Source organism: Hipposideros armiger, unplaced genomic scaffold, assembly GCF_001890085.2.
Source record: "Hipposideros armiger isolate ML-2016 unplaced genomic scaffold, ASM189008v1 scaffold_652, whole genome shotgun sequence".
In the NCBI taxonomy this organism is placed as follows: domain Eukaryota; kingdom Metazoa; phylum Chordata; class Mammalia; order Chiroptera; family Hipposideridae; genus Hipposideros; species Hipposideros armiger.
In genome coordinates this window covers 856260-869255 of record NW_017732002.1, presented here as the reverse complement: position 1 = coordinate 869255, position 12996 = coordinate 856260, and the positions used below count along the sequence as shown (strand labels likewise).

The 12996-nt window shown below is 47.4% G+C and overlaps 1 protein-coding gene and 1 long non-coding RNA gene across 2 annotated transcripts; one reads left to right on the top strand and one right to left on the bottom strand.

Annotated features, from left to right (window-relative positions):
• The first annotated feature begins 2897 nt into the window (after positions 1-2897).
• PLAC9 (placenta associated 9) lies at positions 2898-6856 on the top strand. Its single transcript, XM_019626018.1, has 4 exons — positions 2898-3138; positions 4103-4155; positions 6158-6281; positions 6780-6856. The coding sequence occupies exons 1-4, from the start codon at positions 3075-3077 to the stop codon at positions 6788-6790; spliced, it is 252 nt and encodes an 83-aa protein (XP_019481563.1). The 5' UTR covers positions 2898-3074; the 3' UTR covers positions 6791-6856.
• Positions 6857-8369: 1513 nt separating this feature from the next.
• Positions 8370-12355, bottom strand: LOC109372641 (uncharacterized). The gene is made up of 4 exons (XR_002122078.1): positions 12239-12355; positions 10729-10780; positions 10138-10239; positions 8370-8717 (listed from the first exon to the last, which is right to left on the bottom strand). It is a non-coding gene; the product is annotated as an uncharacterized LOC109372641 (long non-coding RNA).
• Between the last annotated feature and the right edge of the window lie 641 nt (positions 12356-12996).

Below are 12996 nucleotides of genomic sequence, written 5' to 3'. Positions count from 1 at the left end.
AGTTTGAATCTTTCCTTGCAACCACATAAAAAGTCTAGATGGATTAGAGATTATGCCTTTTTTAAAAAAAAGAACTTTAAACTATTTGAAGAAAATATTGAATACATTTTTATGTATTCATAAACAAGTTGTAAAAGTTAGACGCTATAAAAGAAAATATTGGGAGATTTGGCTACCTATTTAAATATCTAAAACTTCTGTATGATGAAAGACACCACAAAGAAAGTTGAAGACAATGGGAGAATAGAAGAAAACTTTGTCAACATATATAACAGACACTGAATCAATAATCAGAATATGTAAAGAAAAAGGGAAAAAGAAAAAAGTATTTGAATAGACAAATAAAGCTCAACTTCACTCATAATAAATAGTATGTAAAAAAAAACAACAAGGTAACATTTTCATGATCAAATCGTTAAAATGTTAAGATAGATATCCAGTGTTGGAGAATGTACAAGGCTGCTAGATCTACAACTTCAGGTCTCTCTTCTAGGGAAATATTTTATGTAAATGGTGCCCCCTGTAGCACAACTCCAACACAGAATTGGTTTAACTAGGGGCCCCTTGGAGTAGGGCTCTGAGCGGCAGGCCCCTCATTCCGACTTTGTAGGAGTTTGGGGCACATCTAGCAAAATATAAAAGGCCCTCTGACTCAAAGATTTCTCTTCCAGGAATCTAGCCTTTCAGAAATCCATAAGTATGTAATATGTACATAAAGATACATGCAAAAAGATGTTCACTGAAGCATGCTTTATATCAGGGAGGAAAAAAGGAAACAAACTACATACCCATCAGTAGTGGATTGTCTGGACAAATAATGGTCCATCCGTTCATGAGATATTTTGAAAATTTTCAAAGGAATGAAGTAAATTTATGTGTACTAATAGAATGATCTCCCAGATTTGATGTTATGAGTGAGATGAACATGAGCATGAAAGCAAATCCCCCAAATACCTATTATTCAATCCCATGTACACACATTTGTTTCTGAATGTATACTATATAGTTAGGGAATGCACAGACAAGGAACTGAAGAGACCACCAAACCAAGGGGGCTGGACTGGAATCGCTGGGTAGGGGGGAGTTAGTGACGGGGAGGAGTTTCTTGTTTTCTTTCCTCTGTCTGCTTTCTTACTTTGTGACTCTACCACAACAAGAAAGTATTATATGTGTGTTGTTTTTACTGCAAATTCAAAATATTAGGTAACCCACTGGTTCTGAGCTGCAAGAATCCCTGTGGATTTGGCTGTTCTTTGTCAAAGTCCCACCTGACTAACCTACTGAGGAATGTCCTACTACCAAGTGTGAGAAATTCTTGGCATTCTTGAAATAAATCCTTCCTCTGAACTAGTTCATCTGGGCATCCTAATCCCCATGAGAGAGTCTTAAAAATTTGATGCAAGTCTCTGTCCAAGATCTGCCGACTCAGAACCGGGATTTCTGTGCCTTAGACTATTACCTGGAGGAGGAAGTGAGAAGGGAGGATTTCTGGTTACTGTATTGGACAACTGCACAGCCACAATTGGTAACAGGAAAGGCAGAGAGGCAACCTTGGTCTGCGAGGGCTCCAGTTAACCCTGATGGGGGCCCTTGCTGGATGAAGACATTCTCCAGAGCTTGGTGATGAAGGCGCTCTACTCGCAGTCAGGTGATCCACTCAAGGCTCTGCAGTGCAGATGTGAGGGCTACTGCAGCTTTTGCTTTTGTTTTCATGAAAACTTAACTTGTTTTTTGCACTTGTTGGGTGGGTATGTCCGGTGAATAAGGGTTCGACTATTAGGTTCTAAGCTGGAGGGATGTGGATTTGAAGTTCACTGAAAAACCCACCCAGCTCTTACGCTGGGCTTGCTTAGAATGAAGAAAGACAACCGGGGTCTCAGGGATGCGGTTTATATTATTACCTAAGAACCAGCCTAAGAGGCAGCAGAACTGGATTCAAATGTGACTCTACTATACCAACTGGTGATGATCAGCAAGGTTCTTAACAGCTCTGAGCCTCAGTTTCTTGATTTGCAGAATGGACATAATGATGTGTCCCTCATACAGTTGATCAGAGAGGGGGTTACACAGAGGTAAACTGATCAAAGCTTAGCTACTGTTTATTAATATTATGGTGGATAATAGACTGTGAACTCCTTGAGGGCAGACATATGTGAATATGGGCATTGCTTCGTTTCCTCCCTCCCCGACAGTCTACCTAACACTGTCTAAAACAGAGGTTAAGTGTTTGCCTAACACCCTGATTCTCATTCTCGTTCTCATTCTATTAGGGTCCTGGGCATTTCATTGTTGTTAAGCCATTTTGTTGTACAAGACTGTACGTCATAAATAGCAAAGCAAAATAATTCTTGTCTATAGGTATGCAAATTATTCTTGTTGTATTATAGGTTCAAATAATTCTCCCTCTCACTGTGTGAAAGAAGCTAGTTTTACCTCTATTTGCACATTCACGTCAATAGTCCAAGTCCGTGTCTGTCCTTCGATCTGGTTGTCACCTCTTACTGATCCCCTCATTAATAATGAGTTAAATAAAATCTTCAGCACATGCTCATTTTACATCTGTATGAAAGTCATGATTTTACCTTTTTTTGAAAAATACCTTCCAATATTATTATAACACCTTTAGCAGACCAGAACTTTTCTATAGAAGGCAGATACCACTCCTCAAGGCCAGACACTGTCTCGTGTAATTAGAGTTAAGTACATACTTATTTGTATGGGGACAGAGAAAAGCTTTCACACTCCGTGCAGTCAGGGGTTCAAGTGCCATAGCTGTGGGTGACACGGAGGAAGGCACTGCTCTCTTAAGCTTCAGTCGGCAGGTCTGTAAAATGGGCTCATAACGGGGAACTCGAGGGAGGCCCCTTCCCAGGCAGGCGCCCAAGGCTGGCATGTCCGCCCTCCGCCCGCGGGGTCTCGGCTCCGCGCGGGGTGTGGAGGGGCCTCTGGAGGGGGCGGGTTCGCTCGAGCCAGAAAGCCCGGAGCCGCCCAGGAATTTTGGCTGGGACTGCGAGCATTTCCTCCCGGGCGGACCGGCGCGATCCCGGGGAGGGCCGCGGCGGGCGGACGGCACCATGCGGCCCCTGCTCTGCGCGCTGGCCGGGCTCGCCCTACTCCGCGCCGCGGGCGCCGACGCCGGTGAGTGGGGCCCGGGCGGGCAGGCTCAAGGGAGAGCATGGCGAGGTGGGAAAGAGCGACAGACATGGAGGAGGGAGGGAGATGGAAACAGAGCCAGATAGAGAGAGAGAAAACAGGGAGAGAAAGAAAAAGGCAGAAAAATAAACGCAGAGGGACAGAGAAGATTGGAGAGAGGAGAGAAGGAAGAATAAAAGAAAGGTAGAGGCAAGGGCAGAGAGACTTTGGAGATAAACAGATGGGTGTGAACTATGAAAGGAGATAGAAAGAAAAACGAATTTGAGAAGCAAAAGGAACAAGAGGGAAAGAAATAGAGGAACTAGCATGTGTGTGTGTGTGTGTGTGTGTGTGTGTGTGTGTGTGTGTGTGTGTGTGAGAGAGAGAGAGAGAGAGAGAGAGGAGAGAGAGAGAATTGAGGAAAACAGAAAGATTTGAGACCAAAAGGAAGGAAGAGAGTGTTGAAACCCGATTATTGAAGGGGAGAGATGAGGAGACATCACTGGGTGGGAGGTGGAGTCTGCAGGGTGGGGCAGCCCCCACCCCACCCGCCGTGCTCCCTGCAGAGGGCTGACAGAGGCGCCCAGGCCTCCTTGGACCAGCACAGCCAGTCAAGGGCCAGGCAGGTGGCCCCAGGATAAAGGCCACTGCTTCACTTGTCAGGTGGCCTGAGGGGGCTCTGCAGTTGGGGTGAGGAGGCCAGTCTCCAGGCTTCCAGAGTTCCCCAAGGGCCTGAGCTGCCTTGCGGGGAGACTGAAGGGGTTCAAGAGAAAGAGGCCCTCTGGGTGCCGTGCTGGCTGGGTTCTTTGCCTTGTACCATCTCCTCTCCTCTCCTCTCCTCTGCCAGCAGTCTTAGCGCTCAGGTGAGGCAAGCGTACTTACTGTACACAGAGATGCTCGCTCCTCCACCTAAGACTCTGCATATTGTACAATACTTGAACGTTTACAAGCCACGTTCCCATTTACCCAGCATCTCACACAGACCTCTGCCAGAGGCAGCTGGCGCTCATCCTAGTTGTTCAGGTGAGGGGATGGCTCGGGGCTCACAGTGGTGCCAAGGCAGCATCCAGGCCTCCTGCCCCTCAGTCAGGCCCCTGTCCCCAGGCCAGGCTGCTCCCCCATCAGCCTGGAACCAGTGGATATTGAGTCACCCAGGCAAAGTGCCTTGCTTTAGGATGGAAGCGCCCCCACCCCCTCCCGCCGCACGTCTACCTCAGGGTACAATGAACTGTGGGAGTGAGCCCAGGGAAAGGAGGAGGCCAGTCCTGATCCCGAGCAGCCTCTGGCTGAGTAACCTTGGGTAAGTTGCTTCACCTCTCTGAGTCTGTTTCCTCCTCTGTAAGTTGGGGAGAATGATATACCCACCCCACAGATCTGTCTGCAGGGACTAGACAAAAGAGGAACTGCCCAGCATGGAACATATGTGTCTGAGCCCATTTCTTCACCTGTTAAGAGGACCTCACAGTCTGGGTGAAGAATGGCTCTGCACAGGCCATGTCCTTTTGCTCTCCGTTACCCCGTACCCTCTCCCTGCAGTCTCCACCTCCTGGAGCTGGGGAGACAAAGCAGGGTCTGTGTTCCCCCAGAGGAGGAGCTGGCCACTGCCCACAAGTGGCTGACTTTTTGTGGCCCCTCTAGCCATGACTGGTACATACTCTTTAATTTAAAACCGTTTTTAAACATTATTTTCTTTCTGATTATGAGTGTTCAATGCTAAAGATAAAGGGAAAAAAAGGAAAGTATAAATGTGTTAATGTAATTTCTCATTGAGTTTACCCATTTTTGTGTATAACTTTTCAGACTTCAGACAATACACTATTGTTTTTAACTTTTAATTATGAAATCTTTTGGATATAAAGGCATACCTTGGAGATATTGTGGGCTCGGGTACAGACCACCACAATAAAATAAATATTACACTACAGTGAGTCACATGATTTTTTTTGGTTTCCCAATACACATAAAAGTTATGTTTACACTATACCATACCATAGTCTATTAAGTGTGTAAAAGCATTATATCTTAAAAAATATACATACAATAATTTTAAAATACCTTATTGCTAAAAAATGTTAACTGTCATCTGAGCCTTCAGTGAGTCATAATCTTTTTGCTGGTGGAGGGTCTTGCCTTCAATTTGTAAAAAAACAGTATCTGTGAAATGCAATAAGGCGAGGTATGCCTGCAAAAACAGACTAGCATAATGAACCCCATGCGCCTATCATCCTGCCTCAACAAGTATCAATTCATGGCCAGCCTTGTTTCATCTACAATCCCACCTTTTCTCCCTTCCCTCTGATTATTTTGAAGGAAATTCCAGACATCATATATTTTCATCTCTAAATATTTCCTTAACTATCTCTAAAAGCTAGGTAATCTTTTTAACAAACATAACTACAATACCATTATCAACCCATAAAAACAGGCAAGAATTCCTTAATATGGGTATCATAAATATATAATCAGAGTTCAAATATCCCTGATTGTGTTATGTTTTTACATTTGTTTTGTTTGATTCCAAGAAGGCACATATGTTGCTTTTGGTTGATGTCTGTTAATNTTTCAAGTAAATAATTTCTCTGAGGAGGGGTCTGTAACTTTCACCAGGCTGCTAACTAATGAGGTTCATTTAGGAAAAAAGTTTAAGAACCCTGAATAAAGAAAATTTCAAAATCCCAAACCTGTCATTTGGCCATGTTGCCACCAGGGGGCGGGACAACAAAAGGAATGTGAGCTCCCAGTGGTGAAGCTCTGAAAGGGAACAGGAATCCCAGAGTCACTCCTTGCCAATCCTGTGCCTGAGAAAAACCGCTGAGTGCCAGAACCAGGAGTAGCCTTAGAGAGCAAGCCCCTAGGATTCTGTGATCTGGGGAACTGAGAAGCAGGCAGGGGCAGATACTGAACAAGGAGGACTCAGGTCCCCTGGTACCCAGTTCTCTTCCTGATTAAGTAGGACTTGACACCACTCTTGTCCTTGACTCCTCCTGCCCTCACCCCACCCTGTTCCCATCTTTCCTTGTTCTAGACGGTGGAGAAGACAGTGGAGCACCTGGAGGCAGAAGTGAAAGGCCTGCTGAGCCAGCTGGAGGAGCTGGCCTGGAACCTGCCCGCTGGGCCTTTTGGCCCCACCCCCGACCTCCTCGGAGATGGTGAGCGGCCGGCCGTGGTGGTAGAGAGGACAGCCTCTGGGGCTGGGCAAACAGGACGGGGACTGGTGCTCCACCGCACGGGTGTAGCCTGGACTAGCCGGGAGAGGCTCCAGCTCCTCCTCGGGACAGAAGTGGGAAGGCATCCTCCCAGCTCACCCCAAATGTTCTGTCCTCACCCCCTTCTCTGGGGTTGCTACAGCCCAGCATCAGTTCAGGGCTCCTGGAAGAGCTGACCCCTCTCATCACCCTAACACAAGGCAGATTCCTCCCCCACTGGCCATTTTCATCCCTCCAAGCTCCTCGGTTCCTTTCACCTCCCTTCCAAGGAACATCGTTGTGCCACCAGACTGGCATCCCTCTGACCCGGCAGTTGGAGGGGTTGCCACCCTGCTCCCTCCTTGAGCTCCGTGTTCCCTGGCATAGGAGTTCCCTGGGGATTGGGAGGGGAGGGCGGAGCGCCTTCGGCAGCCCCGGCTCACTCATTCCGCTTTCTTTCAGATCGTTTTTGAGCACCGGAGCCCGAGTTGCCCAGTATTGGGAAGTGACAAACCTGGTGAACAGCTCTCCTCTGAANGTGTGCATATTAAATGAACAGTAAACAGAGTCATTAAGGTCTTTTTTTTTTTTTCTGGGAGGAAGGCATAGAAAGGAGAAAAAAACCTTTCTGAAAGCCCAAAGCTAAATTACACTTGTTAAATTATACCAGAGGTCCAAATCTCAAAACAGATTTAGTGCCACCATTACAATTCCCCTTATTAGTGCCTTTAATAACCCTTCACAGAATTCCTGAAAATTCAACAACTAGCCCTCCTCTTTCTTAACCCTACATGAATTTTCAGATGATTTTCCTTGTTGTATAGGATGAACAGAGGCCATCAGGTGGGAACACACTCAACTTTTTGGCCCTCTAAGTAGAACTTTTTCACCCATTTTTGCTGTGTCCCCTCTCTCTTCCTTCCATGTGTTGCCCTGAACCCACACCACCCTTTCTGGATGCTGTAGCCTCTCGTCTCTTCAGGAAATGCATTCCTTCAGCTCTCCTGTCTTCTTCCTATCCCTCAGCCTATAAACATGGCTATGTTTCTTCCGTGCTTAAAACAACAGAAACAACACCTTGCGTGTGATCTGATCTCCCTTCCTTCACAGCCATACTTCCTGAAAACATTTTCCAGGATCCAAGTTTCCACCTTCTGACCTCTCTTTGCCTTCTCATGCCACTGCGGTCTAAACTTTCCTTTGCCTCCACCATTCCACTGAAAGTGCTGGGGTGGAATTTAGCAGTCACTTTCCTGTTGCTCTGTTTTTCCATCCTTTGCTGGACCTCCAGGCTGCTTTAGGTCACGCTGACTGCTTCATCTTCTGTAAAGCTCTTTACTTCAGTTTCTGGGACAGTACCCTTCTTCCCAGCTAACTGATGCCCTGCGGGCATCGCAGAGCCACCAACTCTGAAGCCTCAGCTCAGAACTGTTACGATGCAAAGGGTTGGGGCAGCTGGCCTACACAAAGGCCAAAACTCACTGAGGTGAGGTTGGTGGAAAGAAAAGCAGGTTTGTTGCAAAATGCCAGCATTAAGGGGAGACAGTGGACCCCTTGTCACAAAGCCTGCCTTCCTACTCTTAGTACCGCCGAAAGGTTTTATAGGCACACAGGAGAGGCAGAGCAAAGGAAAGGAGAAGTTGACTCCAGGAAGCAAGCACTTCCCAAAGGCTGGTCTGCCCTAGGGACAGGAGTGGATCCCATACAATGCAAAAACTTCCTTCCTGTCACTGGGCCAGGCATGCACACAGCCCGAAGTAAAGAGAACCATGGAAACTGATATGCAAAGTAAATGTATAGTAAACAGAATCTTTATGGTTTGGCACGAGGGGAGGGAAGCAAAGCACAGAAAAACTTTCAGTCCCAAGCCAAACTACGGTGTTAAATTAAATTACACTAGAGGTTTAAATCTCAAAATAGAAGATACAGTGTTACTGTTACAGAACCAGGGCTCTAAGATTTCCAGTGTGAGGGTTGGTGGTGCCAGGAAGAACCAANGCTCATTCTAAAGGTGAAGAAACCAAGGGTCCAGCAACTGGGATTGGCTTAAAAGAGCCCAGAGAGCCGGGTGCCAAGCCCTTTGTGTGCTTGTTGGAGAAGCCCCTGCCAAGCATCACTTGGACCCCTGCATGGGTTTAGCTCTAGAGCAGACGCCTCCCCATCTTGGGGAGAGCTGGTCGGAGTGATCAGGCCAAGAGCACCGGCTCCATGTGGAGAAGGGGAGCCATGTGGGACTTGCACTGACTGGCTCTGTCTTCAGCTCACCTGGTAAATGCCCCTTCATGGCATTTCACATCACTTGGCAGTTCCAAGGCATCTTCAAGTGCAGGATCCCCTCTGATCAACACAGCAGTCCTGCAGAGTAGACAGAGCAGGGCAGACCCCTTGCAGACGAGGAAGCTAGTGAGAGGCAAAGAGGGTAGTCAGTAAGAGTGGAGGTGGGACTGCATCTGACACCCAGCCTTGTGTTGTTTTCGCAGTGCAGAGAGAGAGGCTTATCCTGGATGGCCTCTTAGACCTTCTCAGCACTGCGGAGGTTTTGGAATGTTCTAGTACATTATAACCGAGTGAATTAAAAACATAGTATTCCAAGATAGAAGGAATCTTGGTTTCTGTACGGCCTCGTGGAGCAGAGCTGTCTGCCAGCCCTGGCCAAGCCAGTTTACCTCTGAACTGATACATGGGAAAGAAAGAAATGTGTGTAATTGAGGGGGGCTCTTTGTTACAGCAGCCTCGCTTGTATCCTAAGCAAAATACTAACTTAACCAGACACTGAAGGTCTTGGAATGACATTGCTGAGCTCTCAGAGTGATTGGCAAGGCTCAGATCCCCATCTGGAAAACGAACAGAGACCAAGGGAGCAGGACATGTCTCTCCCAAAACAAAACAAAACAAAACAAAACAAAACAAAACAAAACAAAACAAAACAAAAATGTTCCTCGGAATCTGAGCTGTCTCTTTGGGGGCCTGAGGGTCCTTCTCCTGTTTCAGCCAGAGCAGTTCTACAGATTGGAGCTCTTCCCATAACTGTTTGAAAATAATATTCTTCTGCTTAAAAAAATGTTTAAAAACCACTGATGGTTTTGAATGAATCACAAATTGTAATACAAATATTGAATGTGGTAAAATTTATTATTCTATTATATTGAATGTGGTCAAATATAATTAACCCCCAAGTGACAAGAGTTGCTGGTCAAAGCAGAGTGCTTTTGATGATTCAGGAGGCCCACTAGCACCTTTCAGGGTCACCAGAGGGTATTTGTCATCACCTAGCATGACAGAAATCATTTGAGTTGTGGGTGCTTTCTTAGTGTTTGAGTCCCAGATACGAAGGGTTTCCTCTGCTTGTAAGTGAGAGTGGGCCGTACTTCCTGTCTCTGAGGGGAACCCAGTGGCCATGTCTCTTTAACTGGGAAAGTGAGCCCAGTGCCTCCCCCTGGGCCTCTGGCCTCCACTGGCAGCCTGTTCTCACCAGCACACAACGTTCCACCCCTGGCCACCATCCAGGGTGCAGAAAGGCCCTGAGTGGGAGCCAGGCCAGAGAAAACAATCCGGCATCCAAACAAGTCCATTTCCCAACTGGCTCGGGCAGGGAGGGAAAGAACGAAGGGAGGAAGGGAAGACTGGGGAACCACAGCCTTGGCTGCTCGAAGCTGGTCATGGTAATCCTTCAGCCTTCCCCACTCCTCTTGTTTGCGCTTCCTAAGCCCCATGAAACAGGTGTTATCATGAGCTTCTTTCTACTGATGAAGAACCTGAGGCACCAAGGCTTGTGTGTGTGATACGTGCACAAGCTCAAGAAAAAGAAAAAGGCAGGCACCCAGGTCTCGCCTTGGTGGAGCTTCTGGTCCAGGAAACAACTTGTCCTTGACTCATCCCACTTCTGTCCTTGTAGTTAATTTTTGAGGTCTCTCGGCAGGCTCTGAAAGACAGAGCAGCATTGTGGACGAGCTGTGTGTGGGCGGCCATGCCTCAGGTGTAGGCCTACCCCACCCAGTTACACAGGAGGCAGCAGAACGTGTCCACAGGCCCACACCAGTTCATGGCTGAGCTGGGCTGAGAACGGGGCTGTCCATTGTGTTTTCTGCCACCATGCATTGGGGTCAATGCTGTGGGAACCCGTGTGGGGAAGGGAGCAGCAGTGCGGAGCCCTGGCCCTGGCTCTGCCCCAGCTTTTTCAGATGAGCTGGTGGGGAGGCTTGGATGAGCTCACGGACAGTGGGGCGGTGGGGCCCAGGGCGCAGTTCTATCCAGATGTGAGAGATTAGCGCTGTGTGATGTGGAGAGCAACCTCAGCCCAGCCTTTTCCCTGGAGGGGCTTTGGAGCCAAGTTAGACCTCATAACAGACACGTAAAGAACAGTATGTTTTAGGCCAATGGGGGGAGCAGATTCATGTTGTTCGTGACTTACAAAGCTGGCAGATCCGCACTTGGCTGATAGGGTCACAGTGCTTCCTCTTGGCCTAAGATAGGAGGAGCGGGAGGGGGTAAGAGTTGGTTAGGGCCTGGGAAAGGGCAGGTGAGGCTCAGAAGAAAAATTTGGCCAAAGGCCCCTGGGAAAAGCCTGCAGACCCACACTGGAACAGCTACTTCTTCTCTGACAGCCCGCCCTGTGAGTGAGAATAGCTCTACCTGCCCCCCTCGAAGTTTCTCCTCTCCAGGCTGAGCACCCCAGTTCTTTCAGCTGAGACAAATGGATCGAAATTCGGAGTCCCTTCACCCTGGCCATCTCTAGACCTGCTCAGCCTATCAAAGGCCTTCTCAGGACACATGGCCCAGATTGAAGCACAGCCCTCCAGGTGGGGTCTCTCAGACCACCCTCTCCCTTGTTCTGAACATTTTACATTAATGCATGCAGCCCACAATGGCTTTGGCTTTTTACTAACAACCCATCAGACACCTGGCTTTTATTATGGAAAATTTTAAACCACATACACAAAAGTAGAGAGAAGAGTGCAACGAACTCCCATGTCCCCATCACCCAATTTCAACAATTACTAATCTTGGCCATTCTTGTTTACTCTGTACTCCCATCCATGCCTCCTCCCACTCCCAGCTCTGGATTATTTAAAAGTAAATCCCAAGACATGATAGCATTTCATCTGTAAATATTTCAGTATGGATCTCTAAAAGACTCTCAAGGCACCATTATAACATCCTCCTCTTTCCCCAGTCAACATGAAGACCATTGTCTATTGAAGAGGTTTTTGTAAGTTCAGTGGTGGGGAATAATGAAATGGAGAATGTAAAACACAAATTGTTCTCCACAAAAGATGTTCAGAATAGAAAGAAGTTTTGTCTCTGCTCTTGGTTCTCGGCCCTGAGTGGAGGAGCTGGGATCCAGACAGAGTCAGAACCAGAGAATCTCAAGGCAGGGGGACTCCAGCAGAGCTCCAGAGGAAGGGGTCAACCAGCTGAAGCGGGGTCAGGAGAAGGCCAGGGTGTTTGGGGTCCAGTCATTTGCTGATTGTGTGACCTTGAGCAGGTCACTCAATCTCTCAGTGACACATTCATCACCAGCAAAACGGCTCATCATCTTCCCTACCTCAAGCCCTGCCTACCTTCTGGGCAACTGTTAATGTCCTCTTGGGTAACCCAACTAACACCAAGGCCTTACAGTTACAAGAGTTTGTGCCTTGAGCGATCAAGTCCAGTAACTTAAACCTCCTCTGCTTCAGACGGCCACAACCTTGATATTGCCACTATGAAGCTGCTCCACCTCTAAAAGCTGAAGTTTCAGCACCCCTTACCACTTGTGCCTTCTGCTCGTCTCATCATCACATCAAGTCCTCCAGTCTCTCAGCCCCTCCATTTCCCCCAATTTACTGTCCCTCTTATTGGCCCCCTTATCCAAGCTAGACTCCAGAGCTCACCCCCTGAATCGCTTGCTGGTCAAATCTTCAATTCATTTGCTCTCTTACCCTCCACCACATTCATCCTGCAGACTCCCGGGTTTCAGCTCCGTCAGCCATCTGTCTTTGCTGCTCCACACCCAACCTGCTGAGCAGCTGGGGGAGGACTGGTGCTTCCAACGTTCCTCATTGATGCTGGGTCCTCCTGCACTGTCTCCTCGTCCTCCTCATCCCCTTTGGGAGCCCTGTCTTTATTGAAGCCCCCTACTCAGTGGTGTGCTGATGCACTGGCTCTAAACAAAAGGAAAAGAAAAAAAAACAAAACAACATTTGCCAACCTTCGTGGTGTAAGTGTTCTCACCATCACTCCCATTTCACTGGCTGTTGTGGCTGCTCGCCTGAGGGTTGTGAAAGGATTCATGAGACAGGTAGAAATACAGAAGGAAGATTTCTTAAAGTAGGAGGAAGGTCAGCTGGGCAGAGTCTGCTGGAAACTACTGCACTGAGTCTTTGTTTCATCTGAAGTTTTATATTTTCCAACCAGGATGTAAATTGCTTCGACCTGTAGTGGAGTTTTCAGTTGTTTGGCTTTGTCCATTGGGGTGCAGGAAGGTGCAGGTTAAACTGGTTATCAGAACCTTTGCATCTGTTATGTAGATTTAAGTTGGAGCTAGGAATGGATCCCATACAGATGCAAAACCGCTCCCCAGTCACAGGGCCTACTGGCCAAAGTAAACAGAACCATTGAAATTGGTATGCAAAAAATATAATTCCCCTTGAAAGGAAAAAAATAAAAGAAAAATAAATTGGTGTGCATATTAAATGAA

Coding starts and splice junctions, on each gene's coding strand:
- PLAC9 (XM_019626018.1), top strand. CDS start 3,075: ATGCGGCCCCTGCTCTGCGCGCTGGCCGGGCTCGCCCTACTCCGCGCC. Junction 3,139..4,102: donor CGCCGCGGGCGCCGACGCCG/GTGAGTGGGGCC, acceptor CCATTTACCCAG/CATCTCACACAGACCTCTGC. Junction 4,156..6,157: donor CGCTCATCCTAGTTGTTCAG/GTGAGGGGATGG, acceptor TCCTTGTTCTAG/ACGGTGGAGAAGACAGTGGA.